At 35.5% G+C, this 18,978-nt stretch overlaps 1 protein-coding gene across 10 annotated transcripts in view; it reads right to left on the bottom strand.

The window, feature by feature from the left end:
• Positions 1-895: 895 nt before the first annotated feature.
• The window catches only part of ENAH (ENAH actin regulator), a 159,142-nt gene continuing 141,059 nt past the window's right edge, over positions 896-18,978 (bottom strand). For 5 of the 10 annotated variants that reach the window (XM_055419798.1, XM_055419803.1, XM_055419800.1 and 2 more), the window contains 8 exons: positions 17,898-18,043; positions 17,681-17,738; positions 16,849-16,897; positions 14,255-14,321; positions 11,665-11,727; positions 8,475-8,553; positions 2,689-2,746; positions 896-2,140 (listed from right to left, as the gene is read on the bottom strand). In XM_055419798.1, the coding sequence (XP_055275773.1) occupies positions 2,103-2,140; positions 2,689-2,746; positions 8,475-8,553; positions 11,665-11,727; positions 14,255-14,321; positions 16,849-16,897; positions 17,681-17,738; positions 17,898-18,043 (558 nt within the window). In that variant the 3' untranslated portion in view covers positions 896-2,102. The remainder of the gene's footprint in view (positions 2,141-2,688; positions 2,747-8,474; positions 8,554-11,664; positions 11,728-14,254; positions 14,322-16,848; positions 16,898-17,680; positions 17,739-17,897; positions 18,044-18,978) is intronic. The other 5 variants (XM_055419801.1, XM_055419805.1, XM_055419802.1 and 2 more) reach the window with 1 other exon arrangement.

Here is an 18,978-nt window from a genome sequence, read left to right as displayed (position 1 = left end):
ACCAAAGTGTTTGCAAAACCAAAAGTACGGTAATAAAGATGGAAATGCCTCCTATTTCTTTAAGAAAGTAGTACTTTATAAGCTTGCTGCATCTTTAATGTCTTTACTGGTGGATAACAATGAATAGCTGATAGAAAAAGAACCGCATATTTGAATTATGATAGCTCATCCATCACAGATTAATCTAAAAATGAAGTTTCTACAGAAACAAGAACTGTTTTAATAAGGGGAAAAAATTTCCTCATTCAAACCTCTTTGAAGTGGTGATGGCTGCAAACCTGCATTTAGAAAATTATGCTATCAACAAGCTCTGTTTTATGAAGGTAGATTAAGAAATCCAGAAAGCAGACAACAGTGGATTATTTCTTCAAAATTTTAGTAAAACTACAGATAATCAAAGATTTCAAAGCAAATATGGCACATAACAACTCAAGCATAAACCAAGATGGAGAGCCTGGAGAATTTCTGATTTCCTAGATTTTCCAAAAATGCTATCATTGTAACATACAGGATTTCTCCCCTATTTTAATCTTAGAAGTTTCGAAGAAAAGGGAGTGCATTACACACACACACACACGTGAGTGCCCACACAAACACACACACGCACATGGTGGTAAGTAGAACATCTAGTTCCTTCTTCCCACCACCTAAGTCTCACTTTATTTATTCAAAGAAAATTATGCAGGACCCCTCGTCGTTTTTCCCTTTATCCGATGATTTCTGTGACCTCAATTGCTGCCATCGTTGTTACTTTTCTAGTATTTCCACATAAAAGTTCGAAAGCAGCTCTGAAGTCAGGAATGTGTACCTGAACACCTGGATAACTACAGGGCACCGGGTGGTAATAACTGCCAGATTCAGGGATCGAAAGTTTGAATTCCACAGGAAGACAGAATTCATGTGAAGCTCAGAATCATGTTTCAGACCACTGAAGTTACTGAATTAAAATACAAATAGCTGAAGACATGATGTAAAAGATTAAGTACTTGGTTCTGTTAACATTTACCAATTAAAGTCACAAAATATTCATCATTATTCATGCAGATAACTGAGAAAAAAAGATAGTGCAGAAATTAACTTTAAATAAAAAATTATTCCTTCCCCTCCTCCCACTCCCTATACTCTACAAAATGTTTTCCCTGGGACTAGGCCTTGAAAAGGCCACTACATATTAGTTTAACATGCATTACTGTCTGCAATTAAAAAAGCTAATTTTTGTGGTGGTTGTAATTACGTTATAAAAATGTCCACATGCATAAATCTAAAAAAGGTTGAAAACCTACAGTAAATCTACAATATATTGTTTTACATTTGACCACTGGTTTGTGTTATGTAGGAGTCATAGATTTGGTAAAGCATTGTAACAATTTAGGAAGGCATCTAAATCTTTAGATTCTGGATGAATTTTATGTTTGAATCTACAAAATTGCATGAAGGCTAAACTTGAGAGACCTCCTATCATTGTAAAATTCCTCACTCTGGACAAATCATTTTTAGGACACTTTCTTATAAATGTCACCTTTTGAAAGCACATACAATTCCATTTGTTCCACATTTTATGATCTTAACCTACACAGGCTGACCTCAATTATCCACGGAATATCAAATATGATAGGAAGACAAACCTGAGAGAAACATTTACAATACAATAGCATCACTTGCTAAATTCTTCATCCGCATTCTCTGGAAAAAAAAAAAAAAACTTCTCAAGCCTTTCTCCTCTTTATTTTAGCAATGGACTGTGGAAAATGTGCAATCTTCTCTCGACATGAAAATATTTTCAATGCATGGTGATCTTGCCTGACGGGTTTAGTTAATTTCTGCATAACTGATATAGGAACTCCTATACGACTCTCTTCCATCCTGTTGTAAAGGTCAGAAAAAAGCAGCAAACTGGGAGGGAAACAGCTTATCCGCTGGAGCAGTAACGTTTGAAGGCTTGCAAAGTATGTTGGTTTTTCCCTCCTTCCAACCGTGTATCTCCATTTTCTTCTTACAGCTCACAAAACGTAAGGGTTTGTTGTTGCTAACAGTTGTTCTTTGCAGGTTTTTATTTTCTTCTTTTTCCAGATTAAAGTCCTGTCTCTCCTTAGGTTGTTTCTCTACGCAGTATTTGACTTGCTCAGTTCCTGCCTGATCGCTGGTAGGAAAAGGAAAAATATTAAAAGTAAATATAATGGTAAGGTAACATAAATGGGTGATTCATTCTTAAGAAATCTTAATGACTGCATTCAAACTCACAAGTAATGCAAAGATACACTAACTGTGCATCTTTTATTGAAGAAATCTATTTCCTTACTTTTACAGTAACAACATCAATTTATATATATTTATATATTCTCTCCATTTTGTACACAAAATGAAAACACGGATTCTTTGGGCTCAAAACAAGAGTTCAGTGGGATGGGATGGATGAAAAGAGTGGTTTACTTATTTTTCCATCTAATACTACTCAATACTGGAAACTTAAGAGGAATTTTGTTTACCCTGTTTTCACAAGTAATTTCCATTATATGAGGGAGAGAGATCCTCTCTTTGGCATCCAAAGCCAAGTAAAGGGCAGGATAATATGGAAAAGTAATTGCTTTATGCCCTCAAGTAATAAACTAGGTATTTTTTTATCTTCATTTTCTTTAAAATGGGTATTATTAAACATTATAAGAGTAGCAAATTTGTTTAGACACTCACCATCAATGAGCTCTTCTTTTAGCTTAGTTAATTCTTTTCTCATTTCATCTAAAATGTCCTAAAATATTAGAGAAAAACATCAGAAATACAGAAAATAAAGATTCTTGCTCATATAAAATTTTACGAATGTATGTTAGCCCTGTCTTTTGTTTCCAGATTCATAATTTATGACTTAGAAGATCAATTTTGGTAAATTGTGTTTTAATAAGTTTTCTCTTCCCAATCTTTGCCTATTCTAGCTTAGCAAAATATGAAGCAGAATGTTTTCTAAACCTAAAATAATTACCCGGTCATGCCGTGAAAGGTATGATTCAGATAATCCCTATAAAACATAAGAGCTCTGCTTTTAATCTAGTCTTCTGGGAGCTAAGAGGCAGTCCATAAACAAGTTTCAAGGAAGAAGACACAAACTGGACAATCAGCTCTTGGGAAATTTGTCATCTGGTCTGAAGTATGGGGACTGCTTAGGAATCACCAGAGCTGTCAAACTAAGCTTCACGAATCTAGGATTCCTCTAGAAGGCACTCGGGGGTTGCTCTATTAGGTGGGGAAGTAGGAGGATGGGACCCTGCTGGACATACACAGTCTTAAGACAGAAGACCAGCCACACATAGCTACTGAGCACTTGAAACATGGCAAGTCTGAGGTGAAATACATTGTAAACGTTAGACACCAGATTTCATAGATTTACTATGAAGAAAGTAAAGTAACTAATCGTAATTTAAACATACTGATTACATACTGAAATATTACTTTGGCTACATCAGGTTAAATAAAAATATATTAAAGTGAATGTCACCTATATTTCTCTACATTTAATGCACCTCCTAAAAATTTAATGTATGTGACCCATGTTACATAGAGTTGGCCGAAAAGTTCATTTGGAAAAACCCTAGCAAACTAATCAATCTGATCATATGGACCATGGCCTTGTCTAACTCTAGAAACTATATGAGCCATGCCACGTAGGACCACCCAAGACAGACGGGTCATGGTCAAGAGTTCTGACAAAACAAGGTCCACTGGAGAAAGGAATGGCAAACCACTTCAGTATTCTAGCCTTGAGAACCCCATGAACAGTATGAAAAGGCAAAAAGGACACTGAAAGATGAACTCCCCAGGTCAGTAGGTGCCCAATATGCTAATGGAGATCAGTGGAGAAATAACTCCAGGAAGAATGAAGGGACAGAGCCGTGCAAAAACAACACCCAGTTGTGGATGTGACTGGTGATAGAAGCAAGGTCCAATGCTGTAAAGAGCAATATTGCACACGAACCTGGAGTGTTAGCTCCATGAATCAAGGCAAATTGGAAGAGGTCAAACAGGAGATGGCAAGAGTGAATATCGACATTTTAGGAATCAGTGAACTAAAATGGACTGGAACAGCTGAATTTAACTCAGATGACCATTATATTTGCTACCGTGGGCAAGAATCTCTTAGAAGAAATGGAGTAGCCATCAGTCAACAAAAAGTCCGAAATGCAGTACTTGGATGCAATCTCAAAAATGACAGAATGATGTCTGTTGGTTTCCAAGGCAAACCATTCAATATCACAGTAATCCAAGACTATGCACCAACCAGTAATGCTGAAGAAGCTGAAGTTGAACAGTTCTATAAAGACCTACAAGACCTTCTAGAACTAACACCCAAAAGAGATATCTTTTTCATTAGAGGGGACTGGAATGCAAAAGTAGGAAGTCAAGAAATACCTGGAGTAAGAAGCAAATTTGGCCTTGGAGTACAAAATGAAGAAGGTCAAAGGCTAACAGCGTTTTGCCAAGAGAACACACTGGTCATAGCAAACACCCTCTTCCAGCAACACAAGAGAAGACTCTACACATGGACATCACCAGATGATCAATACCGAAATCAGACTGACTATGTTCTTTGCAGCCAAAGATGGAGAAGCTCTATACAGTCAGCAAAAACAAGACTGGGAGCTGACTGTGGCTCAGATCATGAACTCCTTATTGCCAAATTCAGACTTTACTGGAACAAAGTAGGGAAAACCACTAGACCATTCAGGTATGACCTAAATCAAATCCCTTACGATTATACAGTGGAAATGACAAACAGATTCAAGGGATTAGACCTGATAGACAGAGTGCCTGAAGAACTATGGACATTGTACAGGAGACAATGATCAAGACCATCTCCAAGAAAAAAAAATGCAAAAAGGCAAAATGGCTGTCTGAGGAGTCCTTACAAATGGATGAGAAAAGAAGAGAAATGAAAGGCAAAGGAGAAAAGAAAAGAAATACCCATTTGAATGCAGAGCTGCAAAGAATAGCAAGGAGAGATAAGAAAGCCTTCCTCAGTGATCAATGCAAAGAAATAGAGGAAAACAACAGAACAGGAAAGACTAGAGATCTCTTCAAGAAAATCAGAGATACCAAGGGAACATTTCATGCAAAGATGGGCTCAATAAAGGACAGAAATGGTAGGGACCTAACAGAAGCAGAAGATTAAGAAGAGGTGGCAAGAATACACAGAAGAACAATACAAAAAAGATATTCATGACCCAGATAACCACAATGGTGTGATCACTCACCCAGAACCAGACATCCTTGAATGAGAAGTCAAGTGGGCCTTAGGAAGCATGACTACAAACAAAACCAGAGGAGGTGATGGAATTCCAGTTGAGCTATTTCAAACCCTAAAATATGATGCTGTGAAAGTGCTGCATTCAATATGCCAGCAAATTTGGAAAACTCAGCAGTGGCCACAGGGCTGGAAAAGGTCAGTTTTCATTCCAATCCCAAAGAGAGGCAATGCCAAAGAATGCTCAAACTACCGCACAATTGCATTCATCTCACATGCTAGCAAAGTAATGCTCAAAATTCTCCAAGCCAGGCTTCAACAGTACATGAACCATGAACTTCCAGATGTTCAAGCTGGATTCAGAAAAGGCAGAGGAACCAGAGATCAAACTGCTAACATCCGTTGGATCATCAAAAATGCAAGAGAGTTCCAGAAAAGCATCTACCTCTGCTTTATTGACTATGCCAAAGCCTTTGACTTGTGGATCACCACAAACTGTGGAAAATTCTGAAAGAGATGGGAATACCAGACCACCTGACCTGTCTCCTGAGAAATCTGTATGCATGTCAGGAAGCAACAGTTAGAACTGGACATGGAACAACAGACTGGTTCCAAATTAGGGAAGGGAGTATGTCAAGGCTGTATATTGTCACCCTGCTTATTTAACTTCTATGCAGAGTACATCATGAGAAATCCTAGGCTGGACGAAACATAAGCTGGAATCAAGATTGCTGGCAGAAATATAAATAACCTCAGATATGCAGATGACACCACCCTTATGGCATAAAGTGAAGAGGAACTAAAGAGCCTATGGATGAAGGTGAAAGAGGAGAGTGAAAAAGCTGGCTTAAAACTCAGCATTCAGAAAACTAATAAGATGATGGCATCCAGTCCCATCACTTCATGGGAAACAGATGGGGAAACAGTAGAAACAGTGTCAGATTTTATTTTGGGGGGCTCCAAAATCACTGCAGATGGTGACTGCAGCCATGAAATTAAAAGATGCTTGCTCCTTGGAAGAAAAGTTATGACCAACATAGACAGCATATTAAAAAGGAGAGGTGTTTACTTTGCCAATAAAGGTCCGTCTAGTCAAGGTTATGGTTTTTCCAGTAGTCATGTATGGATGTGAGAGTTGGACTGTAAAGGAAGCTGAGCGCCGAAGAATTGATGCTTTTGAACTGTGGTATTGGGGAAGATGCTTGAGAGTCCCATGGACTGCAAGGAGATCCATCCAGTCCATCCTAAAGAAAATCAGTCCTGAATTTTCATTGGAAGGACTGATGGTGAAGCTGATACTCCAATACTTTGGCCACCTGATGTGAAGAACTAACTCACTGGAAAAGACTGTGATGCTGGGAAAGACTGAAGGCAGAAGGGAAGGGGATGGCAGAGGGTGAGATGGTTGGATGGCATCACCAACTCAATGGACATGAGTTTGAGAAAGCACTGGGAGTTGGTGCTGGACAGGGAAGCCTGGCGTTCTGTAGTCCATACGGTCGCAAAGAGTTGGACATGTCTGAGCGACTGAACTGAACAAACTTTTTAGCCAGCCTAATATTTCTATTTAATAGTGATGCTCTAGACCCTCTTTCCTCTAAGATAACCACCGTCTTTACTTATTTTGCAAAATTTCTATTTATAAAGTTCAACTTGAAATAATGGATATACCCCACTAGTTAAAAAATAAAGATTGTGTAACATGAATGCTAAAAGGGCTAATAAGGTGATAATTTTAATGGGTGAAAAACAACTATCCTTTGGAAGGATTAATTTCAAATTCTGTGACGTTCTGTAGCACTGCGCACACCTTAGGTAAAATTAAACAGCTCTATGTTTAAGGCTCATCTTTAAAAAAAGCTTTTCATGTTTAAAATAAGGTTGGAAATTATCAATTAGTTTATTTCCTCCATTTTCCAGTGAGGAAACTGAGGCACAAAACTAATAAGATATTCTTTTTCAAATTAACTTAAAATCAGTCCTAAAATCAAATCTATTCCTCTCAAGTCCCCTACTTCAGAGAGTCGAGAACTGACCATATTTTAATTGTGTACAAGTGCTCCATTTCAAGATATTTTTCAAGAAAAGAAAGCCATGTTTAACACACAGAAAACAAGCGCTTGATTATCAATTACCACATACTTTTCAAATTGCATTACTCAACTGTTCTAACAGCGTTGTAGTATAAAAGTTAGGCTGATCTGAAACTGTTACTATTTGTTGCTTTAATTCTTATTTAACTTTTACTTTGAACTCATTATACTGCAACATTATTGGTACTCTTTTAAGCCCCACTCAAACTGCTGATATTTTAAAAAATGAGTGATGGAATGGGGAAAGTGAGCTCTGAAGATAAAGACAGGATTCTGATCCCGACTATGGGACTGAGTAAATTCAAATTCTCTGAACCTCTGATGTGCACCATTTAAGTACAGACACTATGTTATCTGAATACTACCAGGATTAGGAGACAATGTCATGCTAATAACCTAGAAAATGCATAACACTGAGGTCTGCCAGACAGTCGGTAAATGCCTATTATAGTGATCAGTACCACTGTTATCTTCACAGGCTATTCTGAAGTGCAGGATAAGAAGACAAAGATTACATTGTTCATTACAGGAGTAACTATCAGGTCTACAAAACTGATAGCTATTTCACTAAGACTTTTCCAATCTTTTAAAACACTATCATTTTAAATTATTTTACCTCTTTTAGAAGTAAAACAGCTCAAGGTTCCAAAATTACCTATTACTCCTTCCATTTTTTTCTGTGTATATAGGTATTAAACACAATGCATGCTGTATCTAAAATACGAACAATATCTTTTTCTTATTGATTTTTTCCCCAAACTGCTTCCTTTCACAGAAATATGTGAGAGTACTCATCTTCCTTACATTCTTGCTAAAACCAGACTCGGTGGGTCTGTTTTGGCCAATGCTGAGTGCAAGCCTATTTTTTTCTCTTGAACAACTGTATACCATGCACATACGTTTAACGTTTATCCTATTACATTAAACCACTGTCCCTACCCTCCACCACTGCTGGCACTTTATGCAAACTGATGAACCAAAACCTGAGCATCTGAATGAAGTAATACAGCATGAATGCTACTGTTTAATTTCTACAAAAATATCATCTATATTCTTTTCAAATACATTCACAACCTGTCAAATATACATACATGGAATTATTTTTAAAAAGAACAAGTACAAATAAAGGGAAGCTCCTGCTGGGCACCCACCTGCTTCAGCCTGTCATAGTCCAGTCCCTCCGTCTGGACTCCGTTGGCACTGGGCTGTGACGAAGGTGCAGATTTGGGTCTGGACAAATGAAATTTTCAGGACAGGTAAGTAACACTTAGCATATTTAACAAGTTCATTAGTAATTGCAAACTTACCAGCCCAACACCAGATTTCAGTACATTTCTTGAAACACATGTTAAAGAGTTAATTATCTTAATAGTTGCAGAACTGATTAGGATGTACAAAAATATTTTTCGCTTTTTACAGCATTATCAGTATTTATAGAGAAATCAAAAAAGTTGATAACGTGACAAGACTTTTCCAGTAAAGACTAGAGGACAACGCTCTTCAGGCATGAGGATGGTGACAGGGTAACAGGTGGCATCGTGGCCAGGACAGATGGGAGGCCAGCTGCAACGACCCAGCCCAAGTAACACAATCATGTTCTCTCCTTTTGAAACTGTACGCTATCTACGAAATAGCTGGCAAACCAATGAGAGCGAAATGATAAAGACCAGACTGTTTCACTCTGTATAAATCACTTTTCAAATTCTATGCCTTGGTTTCTGGGGGTGGGAACTGCTTAATGAGTATGATTTCTTTGTATGTGTTCCATTCCATATCAAGCATCAAAATAAATAAGCATCTTGGAAATATGATTATTAAGTTAAAAATAAGTTATTAAGTTTAAAAAAGTATGTTCATATCCAATTGGCTTTGTGGATGTTTCCCAATGAAGTTTTTATAAAGATGGTATCTGAATGGTCATATAACTACTTCCACAAACTTACTTTGTTTAAAAAACGGGGAGGGTAAGGAGACAGAAGCAGACTATCAATTACAATTACATTTTTAAAAGTTGAGCTTCTGTTAAAAAATTTTACATGAAGAAATAAGTCTTAAGGATTAGCCATATTTTAAGCAAAAAGTTTCAAAATCAAGTCAGTCAGTCATGACTCCCTCTCCAATTCTGGCAATAAGAGAAAATACTAAGTGGAAAAATTTAGAATTTTAACTGAATGATACTTCATTTTCAGCTTTTAGAATATATTAAGTGGCCACTTTTTAAGGGTCACAAATCAACGCAAATGAAAACTGTTAGGCCATATATTTCCACCTTTGCAGAATACCAATGTGAGAAATCTGAACCAAGACTTGACAGGCATAACTTTTTCAAACTTACAATTCTTATAAGGCATTATTATACTTCAAACCCATAGGCACCATGTGTGAAGAGGAAATCTTGAGTCATTTAGGTTCACATGAAACATATGACAGCTTAAAAGATTGTTGTGAAGCAAATCAACCAATTTTACTACATATCTGCTGCTATGTTTATATGAACAAGAAAAATAATAACTCATAAAATTTCATTCAAGAGGCACTGAGCTAGGCCCTGTGCTGGATAAGATTTATATGACATACTTCCTTTCCTCTTGAGACAATATACCTTTTCACCTTGTTGAGGAGGTGACTTAATGCTACAGTCATTTAAGATGTACTGAGATCCACAGTATGCAAGTCAAACTGCACTGCAGAATCTGGTCTATACAGTAAGTATCATAAATGTTGACTTTTATGCATTTCATTTACCCATACTGCCTGTTCCTGCTTTCCAGAAGTAAATTATTATTTATTCTGCTTTTCTTTTACATTTCACATTTAATTGGTACAAACACTGTTTTGATTAAACTTACATAATGAATATCCTTGAAATTCATGTGAATAACAATAGTCTGTTACTTAACCGGGGAGTATGTTATAAATACATCCATATTTACTAAACAATCCAGAAAATTATTGTTATATAATTAAAAAAATCGTGGAAACATGCAATTTTTAAAAAATTTAATTCATGCTAACATGCAATCCACCACCACCGCCGCCGCCACCACCGCCATCACCGTGATAATTAACTAAAGGGGGGAACTTTTCATACTTAAGGAAAGACGTAATCACCACTTTTTAAAAAAGGTTTATCAACAGTATCTCAGGGGGGTACTATGTATGAAAGCGGCAAACTGTAAAGATTTACAACAGAAAATCTCATTGTTAAATGCTATTTTTCTATGTGTTAGCAAATTTTCTAAGTAAGTCTTTGGTCAAAACAATTAAACCACCTCAAAAAAAGCAGGAAAAACTATTTCACTACTGTATTATAAACACTTTATGCAAATTTAATTGGCTAACAATGAACTTGCCAAATATTTTAATCATCAATGGCATGAAAATAACTGTAGCTAATAACAATGTGGTCGAATAGAGTCTGATTACAGAACTCCTTACTCACTACCAAAGACAACCTCCCGTATACTATTTATGCTCCCAGTAGACTTGATGTACATTCTAAAAAACAGATGCATATAGTAACATGAGTATAATATCTCAGTTATTTCTAACATTAAGGTTTTCGCCATAACTGATAACAAAAAAAGGGAGATTTTTATTACTTTATAATGAGAGTGTTGCCTCTAGATACTGCCTTTAAAATAACAATACTGCAACTATTTAAGTCCCTGTTCTGCCAAATAAATTCTAAATATAGCTTAAGCACTGAGGATCTTAAGAAACTGTCAATTTTTTTAATTAAGAAAGAAACACATGGTTCATATCTTAAGTTTTAATTAAAAAATGGTATAACAGGATTCATCCTAGAAAATAATCTGCTCAAGGATATTAGATGTTAGGTTGTTAAAGATACTCAATTTACTGCAAAGTATGTAGGAAACAGAGATTTTCCTCAAATAATAAATTATTCACAATGGCTATTCACTGTGGCTGTAATACTGTCCTGTCTTCCAGTGACAAAGAGTACAGGATCTTCTGTTCAAATTTTTAAAGCCTTGTCTTATAAAAAGAATGCCTTTTAAAATAAAATGCAAAAGCTAGAAACTCTCGATACACGTGGACTTCGATTCTCATTCTCATATTTCAGGTATGTTGACCATTTATATTTATCATAATCCAAATATAAACTGATGGCAGGGAAATAAATACTATTAATTTTTCTCACTAAAATCACTCAGAATTTTTTCTAAAGGAGTGTTTTAGATACAGCTAAGTATGAAAGATTTATGTTATCGCCATTTCTCCTTTGTGGTGATTACCAATCCATGTAGAAAAAGCTCAGCCCTATCCTGAAAATGTTATTTAAAAGTCTCAAATCACAAAGTCACATCAGGATGATACCTGTGTAATGAATCATAGGACCTGTTGTCAAAAACAATCTGATTTTTCCTTGGAGAATCCCGTCTATGAAGGGGAAAAACCATTTAAAGGGATACACAATAGAACTCTTAAAAATAATTCTCGTTTTGTTACTGTTTTACAGGTTTTAGTTATAGCAAACAGAAGAACTAAAGGAGTCCATTAACTTTAAAATAATTGTAAAAAAAAAAAAAAGATTATTTGGAGACTAAGTCAAGTTATGTGAGGACACCGTTCACGTGATAATTACAGAGAATTCTTTTAAAAAATCATTATGTAGTGGCTACTTTTACATAGTGTAAAACCTACTTATATAAAAATTCAACAAGTATCAAAACACACAACATTTCTATTAGAGTGAATATAAATAAAACTACAGACTCAAATAAAAAGCACAGTAAAAATCACTGTAGCTTGAAGTATACAAAATTAGCTCTTCTAAGGAGGTATGTAAAGAACTTTTTTTCATCTTGAATACAAGATCTGTAAGCTCCCATTTAATGCTATGGGAAGAATTCACAAACTTTCCAACGTTACTTTCCAGTCGTGATTTAGAGTTTTTTAAAAAATTTTTTTTTTAATTGAAGGATAATTGCTTTACAGAATTTTGTTGTTTCCATCAAACCTCACATGAATCAGCCATAGGTCAACATTCTTGCTTTTATTCCACTGTCTGACATCTTCACTTAATACAGCATATATATCACAGGATATTAATCCATCTTATCACTAACATAATATTGACACTGAATATTTACTTTCAGTACCGTGCAAGGATAAAGTGTGCTAAATAAAAGTAAAAAAAAAAAGGGCCAATATTCTTGTTTTCAGAAGGAATGAGGGGAGTAATTTAGGAAGAAAAGCAATAGTTCTTTAATTGGGCATTTTAGAATGTTCACTCTGGGAAAAGAGAAGAAAACCATCTACCACAGCTAGAACACGATTACAATACACTCCTGGATAATAAGAACCCACATGTGATTAATCTATACAAAACATTTTTTAAACAGGGATGCTTATAACGTTTATTAAACTTTCTTTAGAAGTCTGAAAAGTCTCTGAAAGAATATTCTTTCCGTTATTAAATGAACCCAACCATATGAAGGAACACATACATTCCACCTGGAGAAGTTTTTCCATGTCCCATCTACGATAGAACTCTTGCCATGAATTTAAGTTTAGCTTTAGGCAAGCTCACTATGGAATCCCTATCAATAAGGCAGGGATGAAAGTAGTGACAAAGAGAAGGCATTCCTCCCCGTTACAATTTGCAACTTCAAAGGACACTGCACGTCACAGGTCTGTTCTGATATGCACGGTGCTTGATAAACTGGGTGTTGTACCATGCTACTGAAGGAAATCTGTAACTACCACTGGAGATACATTAGAAGGCCACATCAATTAGGTATCTGGCAACAGAAATGCAGTTTTTCCACTCTGTTGAAGAAACATGTTCACCAAAAGCAATTCTAGTTGAATATATTCATCTTTCAGTCACGGAGAAACTCAAAGCTTCTATACATTCAAAAAGGCCCAGTTTCTTTGTGAAATTTAATTGTGTCATCACCAAATCTTTCCCACCAACAGAAAGAACCACACAAAAAACCAATCCAAATTTAGAGTGAAGTTCATGTACAGCAGACCTGTGACAATATAAGGCCTATTCTTGTATTTTTTTTAATTAGGCTTCTATAATTAGACGTTAAGTCTGCTTTTTTATGAGGCAAAAAATAAGGCAAACAGCTCAGAAACAAAAGGCAAAAAAAATTTTTCAGTCTCAAGACGCAAACTTTTTTCTAGGAAAAATATGAGTCCTTTAAACTGTCTCATAAACGAAGAAAATGTTTCATCTATGTTTAAGACCTACAATATAAAGTTAGTTATGACAGTAAAGTATGCCTGACTAAGGAATACTGAATTTGCTTGACTATGCAACACATAGCCACTTGTAGAAACATGAATTAACTAGTGTTCCTGGGTATTATCTTTCTTAACTCAACTATAATTAGAAGTTTCAACTGAAAAACAAATCTTTCTACTTTATAAATTCAAACTTTTAGGTTTTATTCTGCACTCTCTTAAACACTACAGCCTTTTCTCTCTAGCCGTTTTTCAGTTTAAAGCATTATGTTTCTTTCAAAAGTTCAATGTTATTTATTGACAGTAATAATGATATTGAGGTTATACAGGAGAATGTCCTATTTCTTAAGAAAAATGCTCAAGTATTAGGGGTGAAGCAGCACATATTTGCAAACTGCCTTTCAACTATTCAGAGAGAAAAAAGTGTGGATGTGTAGACAAGAGTTCAAGCCAATGTTGGCAAAATGTTAATAACTGGTGAATCTAGGTGATGGGTACATGGATGTTTGCTATACTATTCTTTCAATTTTTCTGTAGTTGTTTTGAATTTTTTCAAAATATAAGTACTGGGAGGAATAAAAGCTATCTAGAAATTTCAGACAACCTGGGTGATAATAATAAGCATATGATAGAATTCAGACCGATAAAAATGCAGATGTTAATTTCTTCTTAGATACAACTGTAATATAAAACTTAGAAAAAAATCGATTACCTGGAAATAACAGGTGACTTGCTGCCATTCATTGTATTTGTTCTTTCCCAAGGTTTTCTTGTCGGTTCTTTAAAAATTAAAGAACTTAAGTTAAACATCCTATATGCTCCCAGAATTAGGATTCTAATTTGTATAATTTCAGATCCCCAAATGAAAAGAAATTACTAAGCAACTAAGTGTGACAATTTTCTCTACGAAGAACTTAGACTGTTAAATTTACAATACTGTAATTCTATACACCAGATGGTAAAAAGTTTCTCTAATAAAGATAGGATAATAAGGGTAGGATAATTTTGATTAATTACAATGAAATTGTAGAAATTATTTTAAATTAATATGGATAGCTTAAATTTATTAGAATGGGAGAGTATGAACTATATACTCTTTTAAACTATTTTTAGTGCCAATGGTAAAACAAATAAAAAGAATCTTTAATGTGTTCATGTACTTCAACATTTAATCTAAATTCAAACAGCCCTCTTGGCAAAAAATTCAAGCAACTCAAAACATATTTCAGAATCATCTCATTCTACTGTTACTTCCTTGATTCTCAAACAACCAATTGTTAGGACTTAGCAGACAATTCCAGTTAAATAAAATTAGGTTTCTCTGAGCTTTCAGTTGATTGTGTTTTGAAAAATGAAGTTCTAAACTTTTTTGCTAAGCTGGGCTGTCTCGCTGATGCTGTCACTGGCCTCACTAGATGACTAGGTGAAATCCGGAGTGGAAGCCTCTCATGGAAGAACAAATTTGGGCCACAGGAGAATCAAGTCTAAGTTGTGCAGAATTTTAGCTTGAAAAACTGCTGAGTTCTACTGTGGCCCCTCAACTGGCCTATGGACATGCTTGTATGCAAAACTAAACTCTCAACTCAAGTCTGAAGCACTGCTTATGTTCCGGATTTCTGCTGCCTTTAGTCATCTAGCGAAACAAAGTCATCATTCATTTTGCTTTTCTCCTTGTCCATCAACCAGTCAATCATTACTCCTTCTGTATTCTCACAGCTAACACACTCTCTCACTGGCCACCACAGACTAAGCCAGTGGACGTCAGATAATCAGATGAGGATGTCCACGACAGACAGAATCAGAAACACATCCAAGAGATATCTCCAGTGTAGGGGGAAAGAGGGGAATCCTGAAGGACAACGGGACAGGCAGGGGACGGTCACAAGAACACTGTCCCTAAAGAAGAGACAGGCGAAGTAGTGTCTCCTAGTCTCTTCCAGCTCCAACTACCCATCTCTGCCCATGCCATACCCACTTCCTTCTGAAAAAGCACTCCTTTCTCTACTTCCAGCTAAGTGAAATACTCTTCAAGGCAAAATGTCATTTTTTCCTACAAAGATGATCCGGGTGACTCCAAACTATACAATCTCCTTCTCCTTGATACATTTTTTAATATTCAGCACGTGGTTACGAAACATTAACTTTTCACTTGTGTGTGTGTCTCAGCATCCAAGGTGAATCATGAATTTCTTGTGCTTAGGGTGACTTCATCTTTCGCTTCTTTTTGACCTGGCAGGTATCTGACATGTGGCAATTAGGGGAAAAAAACTTACTGCAACAAGTGAAGTAAAAAAAGCCTCTAGACCTTTTGAATGAATCCTTAATTTTATAAAAATGGTACACATGTGCAAACACACACAAAAAAACACATGCAAAATCCATGCTTCAGTTTTCCATGTTTTAAATAAGGGGGTATATATTAGATAAGGAGTCTGTAACCTTCAGGGAATCAGTGAATACTTTGAAATGATGATCAGTTTTGTATAAAAATATGACTTTTTCTCCCCTGGGAGAGGGCTCATAGCTCTTTTCAAATTCCCAAAACTTCTGTGACTCTAAATTATAGCTGAGTCCTAAAATATCTATGGTTTAATAATAGCATGTATACCGATTTGGGGAAGATAAAGGTAAAAATAAGTAAATCACAAACATGAGAATTTTTAATGAAGGTAACATAAACTGATTTGAGTCCTATTCAGAGGAAAAATTATTCACAGTTACAACATTAATTATAATACAGCAATCAGGCCACTACAGAGTCACTATTCAGTGAGAATGAGTGGTTGTTACAGGCATTTCCCTATAGCCGATTCCTATGGCTAACTCTAAATATTAATTCATCAAAATGATCAAACTTCATTCCAAATTAGGTAGGGAGAGAAACAGGCAGTTCAACGTTTAGTCATTTAGTCAAATATGAAGAAATGACATGTAAAATCCTTGCCTTTAAGAATCAATTACTAAAAGTATTTCTCTTTCATCTAGGTAACATATTTTTCCTTGTTTAAATGAGTACCTTCAAGTGATTAACAATACTATACATAGAATGTGTAAAAATTATGATTTTCAGAAAAAGTCGCAGAAAAAACACTTTGGATTTTAATATACCTCCCAAGAAATGAACAGCTGCTTCAGGGTCACAAAAGGTAGAGGAGAAAGTCAGTGCTTTTGTGAACCAAGAATGTTAATGTTTTAGTAGCTAAGCAGTCACTTGATCTAAACATGGGGAAAGGGAGAATTTTTAATTGAGAAGTACCAATATTTAGATAAAGTTCATAAAGATTTAAATGTATCTCCTGAACTTACCAGGTGTAGTTGTTGAAGAGGCCTTAGAAGTTACAGGCTCTGAGTCTTCCTAAATATACAGAAATACATATTGATAGCATCGTATCTTCTAGAAACCTGCTGTATACATTTGGTGCTTTATACCTTCTGCCATTTCCCATCTGCTTTCATCAGTCTTTTCTCTCTTCTACACCAAGTTTAGACTGTTATCCTATCCTAGCAGCCCCACCTCCAAACTCCTCCCTCCCCCACTGCAGCTCCTCAGGGCTTCCTTCCTCATGTCTTCTCACTGAGAACTACACACTCAATGAGAACCACACTTGCCAATGTGCTGCTGAATAGGAGAGAGGGCACAGCTAATAACCACCTGTTTTTGGTCAAATTCCTTCATTTTTAAATGCAAGGAAACTGAAACTCTCAGATATTTTAAAAACCTAGGAAAAAGTCCTTCACTCCTTTAATGGCAAGCTTAGGTACATAATTAAATATAAGGAAGAATTCCAGTACTTTTCCTCTAACTATACACATTCAACCCATTTTACTAAGAATGTCATTAAAATTATATAAAAAGTGATGCTATTTTTAATATCTGAAGAATTAAAAATAAATATTGTTAGTTGAAATTAATTAAGTTCAAACTAATCTCTGACATGAGCTATACTTGAACTTCACATTTTCAGGTGCAGCAGACTATTTTAATTTTTATTTATTTTTTGCTCACAAGACTCGGCATGTGGGATCTTTGTTCTCAGACCAGGGATCAACCCATATCCCCTGCAGTGGAAGCATGGAGTCTTAGCCATTGGACTGCCAGGGAAGTCCTCATGAAGTAGACTCTTTTTTATTAACTTACATTTTTGTCCTCTTTTTGTTCTGTTTCTATCGTTGATCCCTTTTCAGCAATTCTTCTCCTAGGAAAAAGGTACATCAGATTAAAAAAATTAAAACAAATCATGTAACAGTTTAAAACTATACCAAAAAGGAAGGCCTGCATCTAGTTAAATTATACTTAGAATAAAATTAACACAATTCTTTCAGTTCTCGACACATCCACGTAATTTCTCACTCACCTCCTGGCCAGAAGGGCACTCATTTCTTCCATTAAACCACTACCCCCTAAAGGAAGGGGTCCATTTCCACGACCTGTATCTGTTTTAGATGAGGCCGAATTCACACCAGTGGTGTTCCCTCCACTTGGGAAAGAGGCATCTTCCATCTTAATGAGAATATAAACACATAATAAACTCCTATGTGGGGTAATCCTAATATATCAATCCTTTATTAATATATTATATTCAAAACAGAAGGATATATCCACATTAATTTCAATAAAAGCATCTAGGTATTATTTTTAAACCTTAAGAACCAATGGAGTAATTTTATGTATCAGTGAAGTTTTATCAAAGCTAACATCACCAATAATGGCATAAAATGCTATCACACATCTCCTTGTATAAGGCATTGAAAAGGACGTATTACGTTGGTGGTAAAAATTGCAAAACCTGTCCCCAAAAATGCATAACCTCAATCAAATCTTAGGGAAATATCAGATCTACAAAATACTTATATTATTGTCTTCAAAAATGTCAGTATCATGAAAGAGGAAAATGAGGAATCATTACATTTTAAAGTAAATTAGAGAGATAGCCCAACAAAATGTAACAGGAATGACCCTGGAGAAGAAAAAAAAAATTGCCATAAAAGACATCATTGGACAACAGGTGAAATTTTAATAGATATGTAGATTATGTAGTACTGTATCAATTAAATTTCCTGATTTTGATAATTATACTGTGGTTATGTGGGTGAATGTTCTTCTTCTTACAAAATACACACTTCAGTATTTAGGGAAATAGGAGCATGGTGTCTCTGATTTATTCTCAATTCAGACAGAAAAAGTGTTTGAGTTTATGCAGAAGGAAACATATACAAAGAATAATTATGGTAAAACGTTTAGTGGTCAATCCGAGTAATGAATTTACAGAAACTCTCACACTACTCTTGCAACTTTTCTTAAATTATTTCAAAATTTTTTAGTCAATGAAGTTAGTAACACAGGGTTCATAGAATGAGAATACAATAAATTCAATATTTTAGATGCTGAGACAGAATGAAACACACATAAGAAATATAATGAATTAGGAAATCCAT

The sequence above is a fragment of the Moschus berezovskii genome, chromosome 17 (assembly GCF_049115385.1).
Source record: "Moschus berezovskii isolate FMDL1 chromosome 17, NW_MosBer_1.0, whole genome shotgun sequence".
Taxonomy (NCBI): domain Eukaryota; kingdom Metazoa; phylum Chordata; class Mammalia; order Artiodactyla; family Moschidae; genus Moschus; species Moschus berezovskii.
Note: the sequence above shows the minus strand (reverse complement) of the source record. Positions and strands in the feature narration are given on the sequence as shown.